The sequence below is a fragment of the Protomyctophum bolini genome (assembly GCF_963924005.1).
Source record: "Protomyctophum bolini genome assembly, chromosome: 5".
NCBI lineage: Eukaryota > Metazoa > Chordata > Actinopteri > Myctophiformes > Myctophidae > Protomyctophum > Protomyctophum bolini.
Genome location: NC_137866.1, coordinates 35,243,571 through 35,265,398, shown reverse-complemented (window position 1 = coordinate 35,265,398; position 21,828 = coordinate 35,243,571). Strand labels below are relative to the sequence as shown.

Below are 21,828 nucleotides of genomic sequence, written 5' to 3'. Positions count from 1 at the left end.
CAGTAAGTGAATGGAGAAACTGACTTAATATAAACACTGTGCCTGTGTTTATATTATAGAATCCACAGAGCTAGTTTAATAACACAGCTAGCCAAGCCTCAAACTATATCAGCTTCCAATGATCCGATAAAACGCAAACAATATGTTACTGATGAATCAATAGTTAGGCCTACTTTTGAAAATATGCTTAGTGTTAGCCTCTTATGGAGCTAAGTAGGTGATCACAAGCTTATTCAACACAGCATGGTCTCCCTGTCACATATAAAGTAGGACCTACCTGTACTAGGTACCGTACGAGTAAGACGCGCGAACGCGGGAAGCGAACGCAGATCGTAAATTGCTATAACAATTACAATAAATTACGAATTAGTGTCACTCAGCTCCATATATGGGCACAAAAGGGGCCAGGTCCACAACAAACAAATCACTGGCCCCTTTTGTGCCCATATATGGAGCTGAGTGGACCTGGCCCCTTTTGTGCCCATATATGGAGCTGAGTGATTGCTGATGCAACACACTCCATATTTGGATAGCGGGACAGACACACGGACAGACAGACAGACACACACACACACACACACACACACACACACAGACATGATCTGCTAGGTCTCATAGTAAGTGCTCACTGCGTTCGCAATAAGCGACCACAACCAGTACTTCTACTCCACAGTGATCCCTTAAAAAAATGTGGATCACTGGCATCTTTCAAAACAGGCCTGAAAAACCATTCATCAGGAGATCACAAGGGGAGATAAATGCAAGTTTCCCATTGAAAGCCCATGTCATTCACTACCAACGTTTACTTTACATACATACCGTATAGTGTTTTGCATTTGTTGATGATATGTGTTATTTTGTTAATACTATGTTGATGAATTGAATACATAGGACCACAAAGGAAACAAGTCCCCATGCAGGACTCCTCGACTTTTTTGTGTTATCCCTTTAGCCGTAATGTCTGACTGTACCTCGTGCCAAATAATTAAGAGTACTTGCAAAAGGGAAAAGTAAATACATTATAGTAAATACATTATCTGTTCAAGTTTAAGCTTTTAACATTAAAATATCCTGTGGTTCAACTTACCCCTTACCACATGACCACTTTGTTTTTAATATGGTAAGTCATATTTTCATGGCCCTTTGTCATAGATGCTTACTCATCATTTCAAATGACAGAAGACTGAAATACTTACTGAAAATAAGGGTAGATGTTAAGATTTTACTGCCATCTCATTTTGTCTTGCTTCCATGACAAAGAAAAGTGGCTCATCTTTTGAAAATACTGTAGCAAATCTACAAGCTCACAACACATCACAATACCATGTGTGGTGAACTTTTAGATCTGCTATATTTTCTAAAACGTTGTAAAAAAAATACATAGTACTTGTAACTGTAAGTATATTTTGATGCCTGTACTTGTGTTCATTCTTACTTCTTCCTTGTAGCCAGAGAGAGAGAGAGATGGGGGGGGGGGGGTAAGACTTTGACCGTTACACTTATGTTATTGTTGCACATGTAGGCTACTTTGAAATAAACTGCTACATTGCATGGGTGCACATTTTTTGTCTTGACAGACAAAAAGAGTAGCCTACCTCAATTCACAGAGGAATTATGCTTCCTATTTTTGTGAGATTTATGGAATTACCAATTATGTCAAAAGCATATTGCACACACACATGGCATGAAATCAATCAAGTATGGTTCGAATTAATTCGAAAGAGCAATTAATTTGAACCATTACTTGATTGATTTCATCCCATGCCGTTCTGGTGCTTTTGTTCGCTCTGTTCCGGCAGCGTCTAGTGAACAGATCTAATGAACAGTTTTAAGACTTCCGGTGGACGATCTCTTCAAAATAAGAGTACCCTCTAGAGTATGAAAAAAAAGTTTCATTTGCACATTAAAACTACAAATTAAGCATTTAAATGATGCTATATGATGCTAGAAGACACACATTATGTTTCTGTGTAAAAAGAAGTAATTAAATAATAATAATAGTAATAATAAAGTCATCTAAATGCATAAATGCTCATCACTGGAGTGCATGGACTTTATAAAGTGGACACTGGACAAAAGACGGCTCCGCGAGGCAACTATCTGGACATACCCACGCGTCCGGGGAGATGTCCTCTACCACCCCACAGTCTCCGCTAAGCGGGAGAGGTGTAAAATTCAGAGCAGCAGAGCTTCTACTGGGGTCAATGCAAAAAAAAATACCGTTTCCGGACCCAGACTGGACACTGGACAAAAGACGGCTCCGCGAGGCAACTATCTGGACATACCCACGCGTCCGGGGAGATGTCCTCTACCACCCCACAGTCTCCGCTAAGCGGGAGAGGTGTAAAATTCAGAGCAGCAGAGCTTCTATTGGGGTCAACACTCAAAAAAGTGCCGTTTCCAGACACAGAATGGACACTGGACAAAGAGGCCTCCGCGAGGCAACTATCTGGACACACCCACGCGTTCAGGGAGATGTCCTGTACCACACCCCAGTCGCCGCTAAGCGGGAGAGGTGTAAAATTCACAGCAGCAGAGCTTCTAATGGGGTCAATGCAAAAAAATGTACCGTTTCCGGACCCAGACTGGACACTGGACAAAAGACGGCTCCGCGAGGCAACTATCTGGACATACCCACGCGTCCGGGGAGATGTCCTCTACCACCCCACAGTCTCCGCTAAGCGGGAGAGGTGTAAAATTCAGAGCAGCAGAGCTTCTACTGGGGTCAATGCAAAAAAAAATACCGTTTCCGGACCCAGACTGGACACTGGACAAAAGACGGCTCCGCGAGGCAACTATCTGGACATACCCACGCGTCCGGGGAGATGTCCTCTACCACCCCACAGTCTCCGCTAAGCGGGAGAGGTGTAAAATTCAGAGCAGCAGAGCTTCTATTGGGGTCAACACTCAAAAAAGTGCCGTTTCCAGACACAGAATGGACACTGGACAAAGAGGCCTCCGCGAGGCAACTATCTGGACACACCCACGCGTTCAGGGAGATGTCCTGTACCACACCCCAGTCTCCGCTAAGCGGGAGAGGTGTAAAATTCACAGCAGCAGAGCTTCTAATGGGGTCAATGCAAAAAAATGTACCGTTTCCGGACCCAGACTGGACACTGGACAAAAGACGGCTCCGCGAGGCAACTATCTGGACATACCCACGCGTCCGGGGAGATGTCCTCTACCACCCCACAGTCTCCGCTAAGCGGGAGAGGTGTAAAATTCAGAGCAGCAGAGCTTCTACTGGGGTCAATGCAAAAAAAAATACCGTTTCCGGACCCAGACTGGACACTGGACAAAAGACGGCTCCGCGAGGCAACTATCTGGACATACCCACGCGTCCGGGGAGATGTCCTCTACCACCCCACAGTCTCCGCTAAGCGGGAGAGGTGTAAAATTCAGAGCAGCAGAGCTTCTATTGGGGTCAACACTCAAAAAAGTGCCGTTTCCAGACACAGAATGGACACTGGACAAAGAGGCCTCCGCGAGGCAACTATCTGGACATACCCACGCGTTCAGGGAGATGTCCTGTACCACACCCCAGTCTCCGCTAAGCGGGAGAGGTGTAAAATTCACAGCAGCAGAGCTTCTAATGGGGTCAATGCAAAAAAATGTACCGTTTCCGGACCCAGACTGGACACTGGACAAAAGACGGCTCCGCGAGGCAACTATCTGGACATACCCACGCGTCCGGGGAGATGTCCTCTACCACCCCACAGTCTCCGCTAAGCGGGAGAGGTGTAGAATTCAGAGCAGCAGAGCTTCTACTGGGGTCAATGCAAAAAAAAATACCGTTTCCGGACCCAGACTGGACACTGGACAAAAGACGGCTCCGCGAGGCAACTATCTGGACATACCCACGCGTCCGGGGAGATGTCCTCTACCACCCCACAGTCTCCGCTAAGCGGGAGAGGTGTAAAATTCAGAGCAGCAGAGCTTCTATTGGGGTCAACACTCAAAAAAGTGCCGTTTCCAGACACAGAATGGACACTGGACAAAGAGGCCTCCGCGAGGCAACTATCTGGACATACCCACGCGTTCAGGGAGATGTCCTGTACCACACCCCAGTCTCCGCTAAGCGGGAGAGGTGTAAAATTCACAGCAGCAGAGCTTCTAATGGGGTCAATGCAAAAAAATGTACCGTTTCCGGACCCAGACTGGACACTGGACAAAAGATGGCTCCACGAGGCAACTATCTGGACATACCCACGCGTCCGGGGAGATGTCCTCTACCACCCCACAGTCTCCGCTAAGCGGGAGAGGTGTAAAATTCAGAGCAGCAGAGCTTCTACTGGGGTCAATGAAAAAAAATACCGTTTCCGGACCCAGACTGGACACTGGACAAAAGACGGCTCCGCGAGGCAACTATCTGGACATACCCACGCGTTCAGGGAGATGTCCTGTACCACACCCCAGTCTCCGCTGGGGTGTGCCCTTTTGTCAACAAGATGAGATAGCAAGAGCTGATGGTACTGATCGATTGTCTTATCACACAGCCACCCGTTAGCTTTCTCTACGCAAGCTAAGTCAGGTGAAGGAGTTACCTCTAGCTTTGGAATGGGTGTCACTTGTGTGCGTTGATTGCATCTGTCTGTGCATTTATGCATTTGTTTGTCCTGACGAAACTTGATTATTTCTTTACTTTTTATTTTCTCGTATGACACGACATAGAAACTACTTGTGCCTAATGTATTGTTGTGCTGTTGAGCGGATGCTCTTTGCATCAGCTCAAAGGTATAGCCTGCTGTGTCATTCGATTCATTTGTCCAGATATGCCATTTATCATCTATACGGATGTACAATGTCGCATATGGTGGCCTGTCGAAAAATACACACATACTGGTCAAAGCATACTCATTTTGGTGGTACAGACAGGATAAATTGAACGTAGTTGGAATTTTTGTGCCAACTCTTAACAGGAGAAGTAAGGTCTGTGGGCTGTTAATTACTTCATATGTTGATAAGCTCTTTTCCTGCTGACATGTTTCACATTGTTCAGATTGAGCAGGTAATATTTGTGCAATAGTGTCTAAGATGCCTTTTTGTGACACGTCAAGTGGCTGCACTATGAATTGTGACATGTTCTTTGTAGATGGCAAGGCCTTGTCACCACATTGAGTACAACTATACAGACTAAGACTTTTCAGGCAAAGCAGGTCATCTCCAAGGAAAGGAGACCGAAGTGTGTATTCTACAAAGCTGTTTAATATGGTGCATACGTCTGTCCTAGAACATTTCTGAGACACTAATGACACTGATGTGTTGGCTAGATTGAATTTATCAAGTTTCCGTCTAAATGTTGAGTCCTGTGCTGCTGCTTCTTCAAGCCGTGTGTGACATTTTTTGAAAGCAGATGTCTGTTGTAGAAATGTTAGAATTGGTAATGGTATGGGTTCACACATATTGTCATTTAGACTTTCATTGCATAAAACCACATCATCTTCTTCCAAATTGTCCTCCGTTATTGTTCTGTTATTATCCTTGTCTATTGTGATGCCAGCATCACCACATTTCACATAGAAATATAAGCACCCATTTATTTTTGACTCTCGCACAGCATTTGCTGCTGGTAAGATTTCTATCATTGTGTCATTTGCTTTAATTACAACATTGTCATAAATCAAGTCTGCCCAAAAGTGTCCAGTTTTGGCCATAGAGCCTATATGACAAATGATTGAGGCCAACTTATACTTAATTTTACCGCCATCACAAATAGGAATTTCGATTACACCAGATGCTTCTACATGCTTGCGGCTCACCGCCCCACGATCAGTAACACGCGACAGAGAAAGAGTAATGAAATCGGGAGAGTCATTCCAACATATTTGTCGCTTCATATCACAACCACATGTTGTACATTTGTCTGGACTTACACCTTCCATGATTGAGTGTTCGAAAAGAGAATTGAGGGACTCTCTTTTCTGTGGCAGCGGTAATGCAAAAATATTAGTAATAGAAGAATTGCTTTCAACTGTCCAGGCACAGAATGTACAGATGTCTGTATGTTTTGCTTGAACAACTGTGTGGACACCACACATACTCAACCAAACTACTAGTTTGTGTATAAAATCTAATGGGTCATTGTGCATTCCTAAAGCCAAGTCTGGGATGCTATTCACTAGTTGTTGAGTGACACCACAGATTGTTTTGCAATCAAATGTGTGACCTGGATTTTGAAAAAACGCTTGAATGAGAGCTGCTAAATTCCCCGGCATAGATGACAACTGAACCATCGAAGTAGGTGTCAATGGTTTCAATTGATCTTGTACTACTTGTAGATGCAGTATAGATTGTAGAGTTGCATTTAGCCAACAATTATTTTCATTATTTGCAAACCTGCATATACTATTGCAAAATCCTGTCTCTGTGCCTCTGCTTTGTGGCTTTGTTTTGTCTGGCACACTTTGATTTTGTAAGAACATCTTTGAATGTGGGGATGGCCGGTGTTGATAAGAGCCCCTAAGATGTTTTGGCAATTTTCGTTTTTTGTTCCAATTTTCTACAGGTGGTGCTGGGTTTACGCACTCTACCTGTGTTGTTCTGTATGCTGCTTTGTCACAGAAATCTATGGCTGACTGGTTGTAAAATAAGCGCATGCGCTGTACACATTCGTCAAGTCTGTGTTTCTCATTTCGTAAAAGCAACACTTTTGTGTTTTTGAATGTGGCCTCAGAAATAGCTGTGCTTTTCTTACACAGGTTTATTTGTGCAGCATAGGCTCCAGAGAATCTCTGCAAATCACCTGAGAGGAGATCTGACCATATTGGAATAGTTGAGAGCATCTTGAACAGCTTGTTTAAAATCAGTTCCCCATGGTAGGTATTTTCACCTGTGTCATTGGTGGTTTTCATTGCTTCATTGGCTTCAGTCCTTACTGTTTCAAAATGTTTTTTGACGCGTGGGTATGTCCAGATAGTTGCCTCGCGGAGGCCTCTTTGTCCAGTGTCCATTCTGGGTCTGGAAACGGCACTTTTTTGAGTGTTGACCCCAATAGAAGGTCTGCTGCTCTGAATTTTACACCTCTCCCGCTTAGCGGAGACTGGGGTGTGGTAGAGGACATCTCCCCGGACGCGTGGGTATGTCCAGATAGTTGCCTCGCGGAGGCCTCTTTGTCCAGTGTCCATTCTGGGTCTGGAAACGGCACTTTTTTGAGTATTGACCCCAATAGAAGGTCTGCTGCTCTGAATTTTACACCTCTCCCGCTTAGCGGAGACTGTGGGGTGGTAGAGGACATCTCCCCGGACGCGTGGGTATGTCCAGATAGTTGCCTCGCGGAGCCGTCTTTTGTCAAGTGTCCAGTCTGGGTCCGGAAACGGTATTTTTTTTTGCATTGACCCCAGTAGAAGCTCTGCTGCTCTGAATTTTACACCTCTCCCGCTTAGCGGAGACTGTGGGGTGGTAGAGGACATCTCCCCGGACGCGTGGGTATGTCCAGATAGTTGCCTCGCGGAGCCGTCTTTTGTCCAGTGTCCAGTCTGGGTCCGGAAACGGTACATTTTTTTGCATTGACCCCATTAGAAGCTCTGCTGCTGTGAATTTTACACCTCTCCCGCTTAGCGGAGACTGGGGTGTGGTACAGGACATCTCCCTGAACGCGTGGGTATGTCCAGATAGTTGCCTCGCGGAGGCCTCTTTGTCCAGTGTCCATTCTGGGTCTGGAAACGGCACTTTTTTGAGTATTGACCCCAATAGAATGTCTGCTGCTCTGAATTTTACACCTCTCCCGCTTAGCGGAGACTGGGGTGTGGTAGAGGACATCTCCCCGGACGCGTGGGTATGTCCAGATAGTTGCCTCGCGGAGGCCTCTTTGTCCAGTGTCCATTCTGGGTCTGGAAACGGCACTTTTTTGAGTGTTGACCCCAATAGAAGGTCTGCTGCTCTGAATTTTACACCTCTCCCGCTTAGCGGAGACTGTGGGGTGGTAGAGGACATCTCCCCGGACGCGTGGGTATGTCCAGATAGTTGCCTCGCGGAGGCCTCTTTGTCCAGTGTCCAGTCTGGGTCCGGAAACGGTAATTTTTTTTGCATTGACCCCAGTAGAAGCTCTGCTGCTCTGATTTTTACACCTCTCCCGCTTAGCGGAGACTGTGGGGTGGTAGAGGACATCTCCCCGGACGCGTGGGTATGTCCAGATAGTTGCCTCGCGGAGCCGTCTTTTGTCCAGTGTCCACTTTATAAAGTCCATGCACTCCAGTGAATAGCATTTATCCATTTAGATAACTTTTTTATGTTATTTAATTACTTATTTTTACACAGAAACATAATGTGTGTCTTTACAATAACTGTAATGTAATAATAATACTAATAATGTAATGTAAAAATTATTTAATTAACGAATTAAATAACCTTATTTTATTCTGAAAGCAACCGGATGTCTTAAATCTGCTAGCTCTCAGACCGGAAGTTCTAAAACTGCTCATAAGACGGAGCCCTCTGTTCCAGAGTCCAGATCAGAGTTCCGATTCATAAAACAGGCTATTGGCTATCGAGTACCACCTACCTTCCATGTGTGGGAGTGAACAACTCTCAGACTCACTGACATGTTTCAGCAGGCTAGAGTCAAGAAAGATTTCTGGTTCTGCCAGCAGGAGCCTCGACACCCGGGGGCTGTAATTACGTCTTTTAGAGTGTTTATCAGCACTTGAAGGTTGAATCTGATCATAAACACCAGAGTGGTTTGTGTTGCAGTTGTAGAACGTAGAAATGCTCACGTCAGGCTATGGTCTTCTTTATCTGATCTGAGTGACAGGAGTGCAGAGACACTACATGCTGTGTGACCTTTTTCATGCAAGTGATTTGCTAAAAAGCGTAGGAGGAGGTGGAGAGAAAGACAGAGAGGTCTAGTCGGCGCCGTGCGGTGTTTCATATTCATAGGCTAGATTCATGTCAGACATGGAAGCTCGGGAGGCTGTGTTTTCCCGTGAGGAGATCAACAAGACAGTGTGGGAAGTACCAGAGAAATACACGCGATTAAAACAGATCGGGACGGGAGCGTACGGCTCCGTGTGGTAAGTCGCTGATCGTCGCTTTATTACGTTGCACTTTTAAAAACGGGGTTCGGCTTTTTAGTTGGGTCCTGGGATCGCTGTGAAAGGAATACAGCGATCGAAGCCTGATAGTTACAGTGGGCCTTTATTTACAATGTATCCAGTACGTCCCCCACTCTGCTATGAAAGGCTGTAAACTATGGTGACATCACTGTCACACACACAGACACGCGTTGGTTGCTACATATTAACCTCGCCTCACCAGGCTTTCCAAGCTGCATACAGAATTGACTGTCTGTCTACGTACTGTGTATACAGTATGCATAGTTTGCTGTGTGAAAATGATGTGGTCGAGGAGGATATGGTTTCAATTTGTGCATGATCACTAACACTCACAAGGCAATTTTCTTCCAACGGCTTTCTGCAGTGCTGACAGGTTAAATATTTTCTGTCAGAATTGTTTTAAATGTCATTCATTATAGGCTACTCAATTTTATATTCATCACTCAATGTGTTAGTATGCATTTAAATTAATCTGATTAGATTTGTCTGATTTTAACTCCCCATCAACTTCTGAAAATAAACGTTTTCTTCCTCTGTACTGTCGATCGATAGCCTACACTTTCATACATTGTATTTTATTGTACAATGTTGCAAAATGCTTGACTTGTGGGTGGCCTCCTTTGCAGTGCCAATGTTTTATATGAGCTATTGTATGTCTCTCAGTTCATCAGTAGTAAACGACAAGACCAATGAGAAAGTGGCCATCAAGAAGCTTCATAGGCCCTTTCAGTCAGAGATATTTGCCAAGAGGGCCTACAGGGAGCTCAGGCTGCTCAAACACATGAAGCATGTGAACGTGAGTAGCCCACTGCTGCAGTACACGGACGCCATCACACAGTACCAAATCCTTTAACACCATTTTAATTTAATTTATTTTAACTGACTTCCCGTCCTCACTTCCTTCACAAGTGGCTTACGCAATCATTATTGACTCCCCAAGAATACACATTTGTGATCCACGCCTAGAATATGGCGATATGAAACATTCGCCCCTCCCTGGCCTGTTACCATGTCACTGATACTGACAGCCACACAACCCAATATCCCTCACCTTTTTCTTTCCCATCAGGTGATAGGACTTGTAGATGTGTTCACGCCTGCCTCTGGCCTTGATGATTTCCACGATTTGTGAGTAGTATTGAACACACACACACACACACACACACACACACACACACACACACACACACACCATGACAGAAAAATCCCTCAGGCAGAGGTAGTGGCTGGCTTTGATGATATGTAGCTAATAGTATCGGCCTGAAGTAAAGGCCACTGCAGAGCCTTAATTCTTGGGAAGCCGGTTTCCAGTTTTTCTAGCCAAACAATAGTCCTGCTATCCACAGGTTCAGGTTACCTGTTCTATTTGTGTCACAGGCTTCTCAATTGTCTCATCGGAGCAATGGTAATAATTTATAGTGTCACAACCATCTACACAGTTTAGAACTTTAGATGGTTCTACACAGTATGATGTGAATGTGAAGCCTTTCTTTGACAGAAGGACCATGGTGTTGAAATCAAGATGGGTTTTGTACTGACACCATACGCAGTTCAGTAGTTGAACACATTTTACTCCCATGTACGTAGGCCAACCCTGATTCTAGATAAAAACCAGATTTGTTGAGGAACTGTGACTTCTCATATTACTGCAAAATGGAGGAACAGTCAGTGCATGACTGTTGGATCCCAAGATAATATGGACATCATATCAGAGAGTGTACTGTATGAGAGACAGAGGAACAGATGCAGGCTTTTGGGTCTTTAGTGGTCTCTGTGTCATAATTATGCAATAAATGACAGCTTTAATAATTTAACTGCTGTTAATATTTATGCTGTGTCTACTGTCTTATACAGTACATAAAAGTCTGGGTCTACTAGTAGCCTACTAGTGATGATAACCCAACATCAAGCTCAATGTTTCTGGGTTCCATTATTCGTTATTCTGGTCATTTATCTCCATTTCCTCTCTCTTGTCTATTTCTGTCCCTTTCGCTCATTCTCTCTCAACCCCGTCTCCATAGCTACTTGGTAATGCCATACATGTTTACGGACCTGTCCAAGGTGCGAGGACATCTGTCTGAAGACAGAGTTCAGTTCCTGGTATACCAGATGCTGTGTGGACTCAGGGTAAGCTGCTACAGATGGCCTCTCACAAAGGCAAAGTCAAAAAGTTAAAAAAAAACTTAAATGAGACTAGCCCATGAGGCAATAAGTCCCCAGAAGCACCACATTTATTTACTTATCTCTTTCACAGTATGCAAATCGGGTCTGATATATATACATTCTGGGGGAAATCTAGAACTAATACAAATCTTATGATGCAGTCACACCAGATGCATGTGCCTTATGAAATGGATTATTGTATAATGCCAGAAAAGTGCACAGATGAATGTATTTCTTTAGTGAATGCAAAGTCCTCGAGCCAAGCACTCACCTCCTGGTTCGGCTGTACATACAGTAGGGTGACTAATCCTCAGTTTAGTGTTTAGAGTGGGCAAGCATTAATCATGTGCCCTTATTCACAAGTACACAGTGGACTTTAATATAATATGATGTGCTACATAACCATATGTACGGGTTCATGTGTAGGGCATCTGAGTCAGTAAATGGCATCATCACTGTCACAACGGACCTTACACGCAGTTCGGTCACGTTCTCTGTACGTGGAAACATTAACGCACATGTTCGTATATCGTTTATTGAACAATTTTAGTTATGTGCATTTTATTTTTATTTATGTATTATATTTTCTGTTATTGTGTTGTGTTGTATAATTGTGATATGATTGATTGATTGAATAGTTTATTATTAGACAGAATGTATAAACGGCTACAGAGTACAGTCAAACACAAGTGATAGCACCAAACAAAGTCCTTTTAAAAAAAGATCAAATATAATGATGAATTTGCGTTAACCTGCCAGAATAAAAGTACTGTACTCATTTTGGCATGTTGTCAATCTCTCTCTGCAACGACAACCAAAAATATCTCCATGTCCTGTTGTGTCTCCTTCTCTGCAGTACATTCACAAGGCTGGCATCATCCACAGGGTAAGTGAGAGTAAAGGGTGATTATTTATACTTAGTTGCAAGTTGGAGTCGCACTGATTTATGTTGTGAGCAATTTTTGGTGCGGAACACTGTGCAACCATAGTGTGCAACCTAGCAAAAACCAGGCATCAATGCAGGTTGGAGAAATGTTGCCCTGTCTGTCTTCACTTGGGTACACCTTTGAGACATTTCTCAAAAAGTCTGACTTGATAAGACCCCACAATAGCTTTACATTTGCCTGGCACAACTAACCAGGGTTTGTTTATTTCTGTAGGCTTATGTTGTGTTGTAGACATTGCTCTTTATTCTCTGTTACTTGCATTACACAGGTGTGACTGTGTTGTTTTAATTTGTCATTCATTGTTATTGAATCATTCCTAACCCTGCCCTAACAGGTAAGATGAGTAGACTCTGATCTATGACTCGGTGAGTTAGGACATGTCCTGGACTAGCAGTGCCCATGTGTGTGTGTTATACATAGGGAATATTGTGGCTGGATTGCTCCATTGCGGAAGACTTGATTAAAAGGACTATTCCCTGTGGTCTACTCTGGCATTTTTAGATCATTGTCTATGACACTTGGCAAATTTGACATTACTATTGACCATTTTCCAAAGCATGCCGTGGTTTGTTTGATGTTTGAATCATTAGATTCCATTCATTTCAGTAAGGTAACTTGCAGAGACTTGAAACTTGCTTCAGATACAGTACAACTCAATATTTGTATTTCATGATTGTTTTTTGTTGTTGTAATAATGGCTATTGTTGCATTAGAACAGATGTGTAGAAAAGATTGATTTGTGAACTAAATTCAAATGTTCATGACCTTACTGTATTAACCATGCAATGATGTTTACTCCGGTATGTTCGGTGACATTTTATTGACTTTTAACAAAGGTTAAATCGAAATTTACAGACAAAATGTCTATTATGATATATAGCCAAAGGTGGTGTGTGTGTGTGTGTGTGTGTGTGTGTGTGTGTGTGAGTGACACATGAAGCATGAAACCGTATTATTATTATACCATAACATGGTCATTCTTCTGTTGATATACATACTGTACTTGGTAGTTACAGTCTCAAGTATCACAATTATCACGTTACAATGTAGGTGAATGTACTGTCGTTGACAATATTGTGTCATCTTCCTGATTCTGGTCCTCTGACTGAGTCACAGTGTTGAATGCGGATGTTCAAAATGCGTCAAAGTAGGGCTTAAATTGTCAATTATTTTCTTAGCTTTTCAGATGAATTGAATATTCTTGCAGCGTTTTTGCAGGATTAGACTGATTGACCACTTAAGTCCTATTTAATATTTTTGCTATTTAAAATAAGAAAATAATTTTGTTTTTTCAAAATGTTCTATATAAATTGATATATTTAATTTAAATCGAATATATGTTTAATTGATTACACCTATTAGTTCAATTAACTGTTGTATTCCTATGTCAAAGTATGAAGTTGTTAAAAAAAGAAAACCGTTTTAAACTGCAGTCACCTCAAGTACTCTCTACAATCACCTCACTCAAGTACTGAACATTAAGATCTCACTTTGAACAAGGCACAGGGCATACACACTACTTTGTACTAGATGTGACTCATCTCATCTTCTCGTTTGGACAGGATCTAAAGCCTGGAAACTTGGCTGTAAATCAAGACTGCGAGTTAAAGGTTTGTGCCCTGAAGAAATCTGTGATTTGCGGAGAGAGAAAAATGTCCAAGATCACAATGAAATAGTTTCTTGTTATTGCAGATCCTGGACTTTGGGTTGGCTCGCAGTACAGACGCTGAGATGACGGGCTATGTGGTGACGCGTTGGTACCGGGCACCCGAGGTCATTCTAAACTGGATGCACTACACGCAGACCGGCAAGACAATCATAGCTGTTACGCATTCTCACTTCCATTCTCACTGTCGTGTTGGCTTATGCCATTGGTCTAACTGTTAACGCCACAAAAACATCGTCACTATAGGGAGTCAATGTTGTAACTTTTATGACTTACCGGTAAATCCCTAGAGTAAGTCCTTGATGTAAAGTTTAAGGCGCAAACATCACCTTTTATAGGTTCAGCAAGTTGTGCAAGTCTAGCACTTATGAAATTAATGTGAAACCCTCTTCATCACTTAGAATGGAATAGCAATGGTAATGGTGGTTCTCTAGAATCACATACTGCACCTGTGCAAGTAGAAAGCTGACTTTCATGGGAGTTATTAATGCTGTTTTCATTATAATTCTGTAAATAATGTAAACGGGGAATGTTGCATAGACAGCAACCAAGGCAAGTTTATGTCCCTTGCTGGATCATATTCCTCATTAATCACTCTAGTCTGTATGCTGTGTTACACTGTATTGCACAATAGATTCTTGTTTCTCTGCTAATGCTATACACCCTCTTTCCTCATTCCTACTCAGTACTGTCTGATTTGTTTGTACACTAAAATCATTTAACTCTGAGAGTGTACAAATGTAACCGTAAAGGTGGTTGCACACTCTTAATTTGAATATTCACTTAGCTGGAGAGGGTACATTCAGTGTAAAAAATGTAGTGAAAGCTGTAATCCGTAACTTTTATGTCTTATTCGGGATTCAAACCTGGCTCTTCCGCATGAGAGCCCAAACATCTACCACTGACATGGGTAAATATTGTGCTTTTGAGCTTCAGGTAGTGCTACTTACCTGTCTGACACCAATAGGTCTACATTTCTCAAAGGAAGAGTACGAATTGGGGTGCAGATGGCCAAGTGGAAGCGTTTTTCAGAAAACCGATGGAGAAATGCCACTAAAAATCCGAAAAACGCGCTCAGTGTGTGGGGACCTTAAGAGTCTAGTAAAGTTGATTACCTTTGTACAATCTCAGAGTTACAAATGGATAAATTAACAAGAATTTACCTTGTACCGTACCGAGTAACATCGGTACCACACAGCTTTCCGTCATAAGTCCATATCTATTTAAATTGCCTTTTATGATGTGCATTCTGTTTGGTTTGTCATGGTTGTTCTTTTTTCTTTTCCCCCAGTGGATATCTGGTCTGTGGGCTGTATCATGGCAGAGATGATCAATGGAAAAACCCTTTTCAAAGGGAAGGACTGTATCCTTTCATCTCCCTTGTTTTTTGCCCACATTCCTTCTTTTTGAAGGCCAGATAATCGTTAGCAAGCGCATCCAGAAAAATGCATGTTCATTGAACTACATGTTAACAGCATGTTTATGATCACAGGTCTCGTTAAACTCTCTTTAACTGTAACCCCTTTGCTATCAGACATGGATCAGTTAACACAGATCATGAAAGTGACAGGTGTACCTGGGCCAGAGTTCACAGAGAAGCTGGACAGCCCAGAGGTAACGACCACAAGTCATTTTTTTCCACTGTTCTGCTACAAATATTCAGGCATATTTATTGTTATGAGCTAAATCAAATGATCATGTAAGATATAACTGTCATGGGGTTGTTAATAACTGGGCTGTCTTTCACTTGCATTTGAACAACTACAGTATACAAATTCAAACTCTGTTGTTCTTTCTGAAACAGGCCAAAAGTTACATCAAGTCTCTCCCTCGTTTTCCCAGGAAGGACTTCTCAACGTTGTTCCCAAGGGCTAGTTCCCAGGGTAAGTTCAAGACCGTTTTCTTAACATGATTGAGCCACTAATTTGAATCTTCACTTAGCTGGAGAGGGTACATTCAGTGTAAAAAATGTAGTGAAAGCTGTAATGTCTGTTTATGTCTTATCCGGGATTCAAACCCGGCTCTTCCGCATGAGAGCCCAAACATCTACCACTGACATGGGGAAATATTGTGCTTTTGAGCTTCAGGTAGTGCTACTTACCTGTCTGACACCAATAGGTCTACATTTCTCAAAGGAAGAGTACGAATTGGGGTGCAGATGGCCGAGTGGTTAAGGCGCATACTACATGGCTCTGATGCAGCCTGGCGGCAAGTCCCTGGTTTGTTTCCTGAGCCAGACAGACCAATTTGCTACGTGTCACTCCCCGACTCTATTCCCGTTTCCTGTCAATCTACACTGTTCTATCGAACCACTTCATACAGTACATACTCTGCCACATTTTTTTGCAGTTAAATTGTATATGCCAGTCAACAACGGCCTGTTTTATAGATCAGTAATTTTTCATGTGCAACACCAGCGCAAAACTAAGAATGAATTCAGTGTAGCCTTGCACTAAGTGTGTGGGGCCTCATTTCCACGTTTAGTCAATGTGTTCTTTTGTGAACCTAGCGTCTACTCTAGTCTAGACCATGGATATAAAAATCCAATTTAAAGCAGCTTTATTGGCTTGACGTTTAAAATGCAAAAGCAAGTGCTTCTGGAAAAGAGGAAGTCCCGCCTCTGATTGGCCCACCGAACGTCCGCTCTGTGACGCACGCAGAATCTTCTGTGACGCAAGCAGAAGCTGCCTTCCCTGTAAGATGGCACCCGAGATGATGCCCCAGAGCCTAATGTGTGACGAATCGTGTGTGTGTCAAAGAAATTTGAAACATTTAGAATATTGAAACATTTTAACAACACAAATCATGTATGGGGGTCTATTTAGTTATATTCAGATGGGGGTCTGTGGCCAAATACATTAAGGGTTCTTGTCATAATAATGTTTGAGAACTAGATGGAAGTCAAATCAAAGGTTTTCTAACAACAAATGGTCACAAACGGTCAAGGAGGTCATAATAATATACCTGTACAGAAAGAGACGTTCTGTTAAAAATGATCCGTAGCTTGCGAGGTCAGTTCAGGCAGATACTCGAGAGGTTACACACTGCGCTCATGTGGTTGGATACAGATGCTTATTACAACGGTAGTACGCAAGACCCATACGTCACACGCTGACCTGGCAATCAGCTGACCAATTGCCGTGTGATTTAAGCTCACCTCAGTATCTGTTCTTCCTCCTGCTGTCTTTTGTTCCTGGACTGTTGATATGCACCTGCCTCCCTAGCACCACCAGTGGGCTCTGCTATTTGCTCTGTTCCCCATGGGGGGGTTGTTTCCACCAGGCCGAAGGCATGGGGAGAGAGTATATTTTGCACTCCGTCCGTGTGTGTGTGTGTGTGTGTCCTTCCGTTTTTATATTACTCCTCCAGATTCTGTCCAAAAATCCAGCACATCATTACACACTATCTCTATAGTCATGTGTTCAAGACACATCTGTCAGATATTTCATATTCAAAGTGTTTGCACTCTGTCCGTGTGTGTGTGTGTGTGTGTGTGTGTGTGTGTGTGTGTGTGTGTGTGTGAGCGTCCGTCCGTCTGTTACCAGCTATATCTCCGGCCGCATGCACACTCCCTGGATGCCAACGATGAACCTCTGCCCCATACAGTATTCTCCATAACGGCCACCAGGAGGCCGACTTTTGAAAAACTTTTTTTTATAATTATTACTCCTCCAGATTCTGTCCCAAAAAAAAAAAAAACATAGTCATGTGTTCAAGCCGGATCTGTCCGATATTTCATATTCTATCCTAATTGGCTTTCAAAGTTTGCAGGATTGGCCCGTTTTGAACAAAACGCCTCAAATCATGAACACAGTGTGCAATTTACGTGAAATCTTTCATGGACTTTCCTACTAGGCTGAGGTTTATATCCCACCCTTTTCACATTGGCCTGTTATAGCGCCACCAACAGGTGTATTTTTTCAAAACACATTTTTGGAACAAAATGCCTCAAATCATCCAATTGCCATCCCAGGCGTAAGAAGAAATGGCACCCTTTTCAGATTGGCCTATTATAGCGCCATAGGTCGACCTGTGCCCCGAGGGGCACTTTATCTAGTTGTATTATGTTTTATACATTTGTGTCAATAAAGTAACTAAGTAATCTATCTCTCTGCTCTTAATGGTTAATGATATCTAATTGTGCTGAGCAGGGAGAAAAAAACCACTTTATGTATTCTCATTCTATAATACAGTGCCAGTGAGCTTGTAGATCGGCTGTTTTCGGTAGCCAGACAACAAATCAGGTATTACGATGCAATCAAGGCCTGCCAAAATACATTTTTGTCAACTAAATCAACTGTAGATTTAGCCCACTAAAATCTTATGATATTTAGTCGACTTATTCAAGATTACATTTCTGCTGTCAAATTAACACTGATGTGTGGTCTTGAAATATCTAGCTGTGGATTTGCTGGAGAAGATGCTGGTGTTGGATGGGGAGCAGAGGCCCACTGCTGAACAGGCTATGGAGCATCCGTTCTTTGATGGCCTGAGAGACCCGGAGGACTGCCCCGAACCACAGCCATACGATGACAGCCATGATAACGCCACACTGTCCCTTGAGGAGTGGACGAGTATGTGCATGAAAATAAGACCATTATAACAATGTTTAGAAGTCTGCTTTTGTTATAGAATAGAAAACTGATTGGCCAAAGGCCAATAATGACTTCTATTCAATCGATTAAGACTATTTTGACTTTTATCCACAGGGTTATCTTTCCGAGAAGTGAAGAGCTTTGTGCCGTTTCCTCGACGAGACTCCAAGAGAAGAAATGTGCTGACAATTTCTCCGTGACAGAGTTGCCCAAAACCCTACAGTATAGAACCTGCACAGTGAATTCCTCTGTGTTCATTTGCAGTGTACAAAGTATCCACATGGACCTGTAAGGGTACATCTGGTTCTATTCGTACACTCTGCTGATTTTACTGTATACCTTTCTCAGCCTTGGCTTCATCCGTTTTCTTTCACATTGGATTTGTTAGATGTGTTCATTGTTGTTCATGGAGCACTGCACAGTCAAATCCTGTGTTCGTTTAACACAGAGTGTAAATAACAAGGAGGATTTTACTGTGTATATATTGTTATCCCAAACATGTATTGCATGTCAAAATGATCAAATGGTGTTTTAGCAAGGAGCAATCATGTATTAGATGAACTCGGCTCCCTAGACCCCATTCCTTATCAGTGAAATGCCTTACAAAGTTATTGTGACACATGTCTCAGGACTCTGTGTGCTGTCTGAATGTATTTTTCTATATAAGGATATGTTCTGTGAAATTTAGTTTTTTTGCAATAAATAGTAAATGTTGCTGGTTAACTATCCAGGGAAATGTCACTTTATTAGTGTGGTTGCCCTAACAGGGCAACCAGACTCTTGTAACTGTTTTACTTTATTATTATTATTCCACTAGTCTTTAGTTTGACGCACTACTCCTCCCTCAGTTTTGACTGTACGCACTTGAGCCATATGTCATCGGGAATCGATGGCGTGTACTTTGCTAAGAGAAATGTTGTATAGTTTAATTGATATGAATTTATTAGTGAATTAAATTTCCCCATTGACATGAATGGGAAAATGCAAAAAAACACATTCAAGTATTTTTTCCTCTGAGACACTATAGTTACAAAACTTGGAGGAATATTTCCTAATTATCACTAAAATTAATTAAAATTATAATTTTTTAGGTCGGCCTCATGGTGGCGCTATAACAGCCCACTTTACCTTTTGGCTCATAACTCTTGAACCGTAGGTCATCCATTTCCGCCATGATGGATTTTCCGCCATTTTGAATTTTGTCCAAAACACACTTTTTGCTTTTCCTCCTACAGATTTTGTCCAAATCTCACAAAAATCTGTACACGTGATCTCTGGACCCATCCGATTAAAACACCAACTGCAGATTTTTGGTAGTGCGTATCGTTCGGCCGTAATCGTCTTCCGAAGTCAGTAGGAGGGGCCTATATCACGAAAAATGCCATAAATCACGAACGGAATGTCCAATCCATCCAAAATTTGAATCACATGTCCGGGGTGGTTCGTTCAACCGAGTTCCAAAAGCGCCGCAAACGCGATAAATGTAACCGTTTGTCGGAAAAACATGAATTTTGGGGGTTAAATCCCCTCCGAATTACTTACACACGATCTAAGGTGTGACTTGAAACTGTAACAGGCTGGCAATATCAGTGGGAGGGGTATATGTAAGCCACTGCGGCAACCACACTGCAATTTTTTTAAATTGCGACCTTTCTAGTTATATCTCTGCTGTCGGGAAGAATCCACCAAACTCCAAAATGTTCATTTTTCAGATAATTAAAACAAAGAAAATCAGGAAATGAAGAAAACCATATATTTTGATAACAAAGCAATACTGCCACATCAAAGTTGGTGGTGTGACTTTATATATTGTCAATTACTTCCATGAACCGGGGAAAGGTGGTGGATTTAGTTGCTTTAGTAGACAGTTTGAGGGTCCAATGGAGTTCAGAGGTTTTGTTCGAGGCACTTTTTACTACTTTTCATTGGTTCAATATTTTCGAAACACAGACGTAAATGGTGTTCAATAGCACTGATTTATGCAAAAGAAAAAACTCAAAAATGGAGTTAGGTGGTTTCAAACCGACAGCAACGATATTATACATTCCACAAAACATCAATAGAATTCCTAAAAATAAAAGAAAAGTATTGATTCTGAAACAGAAGGTCCGCGGTTCATCCCTGGATCTGGTCTGTGTGTCGATGTGTCCGTGAGCAAGACTAATTGCTCCTGTGATGGGAAGAAAATACCCCAAAGCACTGGGGACAATATTACTATATTTAAAATAAAAACGTATTTAAAGCTTCAATCTGGAACTTAAATGCTATTTTATTCTGTCTGGTACTATATACAATAAACCTGGCACATCTGCAGACAGTGGTTGGAACTGTCTCTTCCACTGAGAAATGAGACACTGATTTTGGATATAGGACACCTACTGGTTGACGAGTAGTAGTCCCTTAGATCAGTGATACTCAACCTCAGGCCCGCGGGACCATTATGACTATTACATTATTATAAGTAATACTATTATTAGTGGGGGGGGGGGGGGGGAGATGCAATGCAAATGAAAGACATATACTGTGTATCCCTATTCCCTGACATAATTTTATAGCTAAACGGACAGAATTCTATTTTATTTGAATGATGAAACCCAGCTGCCATTAATAGTTGGAAATGGAAATGGAAATTGAGGAAATTGCGGAAATGGAAATTGCGGAAATTGCGGAAATTGCTCTTCACTTATAGCTATCTATTTTCAGGTAGATTGTTTTATTTTACTCAGTCAGCCATATCACTACTCATTTTTTTTCATGAAAAAGGTCATAGCTGGGCAAATTGTGTTTATTGTATTTTATTTTACTCAGCCATAACAATTTATTTTCTGTTAACCAACTTGCTGGCTGGCAGGCAGGCAGACAGCTACTCATAGACAGGCAGACAGACAGACAGCTACTCATGGAGAATTGGACAGGCAGGCAGTCAGACAGCTACTCATAGACAGGCAGACAGACAGCTACTCATGGACAATTGGACAGGCAGGCAGACAGCTACTCATGGACAATTGGACAGGCAGGAAGGCAGACAGCTACTCATAGACAGACAGACAGCTACTCATGGACAATTGGACAGGCAGGAAGGCAGACAGCTACTCATAGACAGACAGACAGCTACTCATAGACAATTGGGCAGGCAGGCAGACAGCTACTCATAGACAGACAGACAGCTACTCATGGACAATTGGACAGGCAGGAAGGCAGACAGCTACTCATAGACAGGCAGACAGACAGCTACTCATGGACAATTAGGCAGGCAGGCAGACAGCTACTCATAGACAGGCAGACAGACAGCTACTCATGGACAATTAGGCAGGCAGGCAGACAGCTACTCAGACAGGCAGACAGACAGCTACTCATGGACAATTGGACAGGCAGGCAGGCAGACAGACAGACAGCTACTCGTAGAC

General features: G+C 42.5%; 1 protein-coding gene across 1 annotated transcript; it reads left to right on the top strand.

The window, feature by feature from the left end:
- The first annotated feature begins 8,599 nt into the window (after positions 1 to 8,599).
- On the top strand, positions 8,600 to 19,144 carry mapk13 (mitogen-activated protein kinase 13). The gene is made up of 12 exons (XM_080763737.1): positions 8,600 to 9,008; positions 9,714 to 9,846; positions 10,120 to 10,178; positions 11,072 to 11,177; positions 12,070 to 12,099; positions 13,723 to 13,770; positions 13,853 to 13,967; positions 15,118 to 15,189; positions 15,361 to 15,440; positions 15,631 to 15,709; positions 18,227 to 18,400; positions 18,536 to 19,144. The coding sequence occupies exons 1-12, from the start codon at positions 8,884 to 8,886 to the stop codon at positions 18,619 to 18,621; spliced, it is 1,107 nt and encodes a 368-aa protein (XP_080619863.1). The 5' UTR covers positions 8,600 to 8,883; the 3' UTR covers positions 18,622 to 19,144.
- Positions 19,145 to 21,828: the final 2,684 nt, after the last annotated feature.

What these genes read in the sequence shown, in the direction of transcription:
- mapk13 (XM_080763737.1), top strand. Translation starts at nt 8,884, where the DNA reads ATGTCAGACATGGAAGCTCGGGAGGCTGTGTTTTCCCGTGAGGAGATC. An exon ending in ATCAAGACTGCGAGTTAAAG is followed by an intron (nt 13,771 to 13,852) that starts GTTTGTGCCCTG and finishes TTGTTATTGCAG; the next exon opens with ATCCTGGACTTTGGGTTGGC. An exon ending in CCTTTTCAAAGGGAAGGACT is followed by an intron (nt 15,190 to 15,360) that starts GTATCCTTTCAT and finishes CTTTGCTATCAG; the next exon opens with ACATGGATCAGTTAACACAG.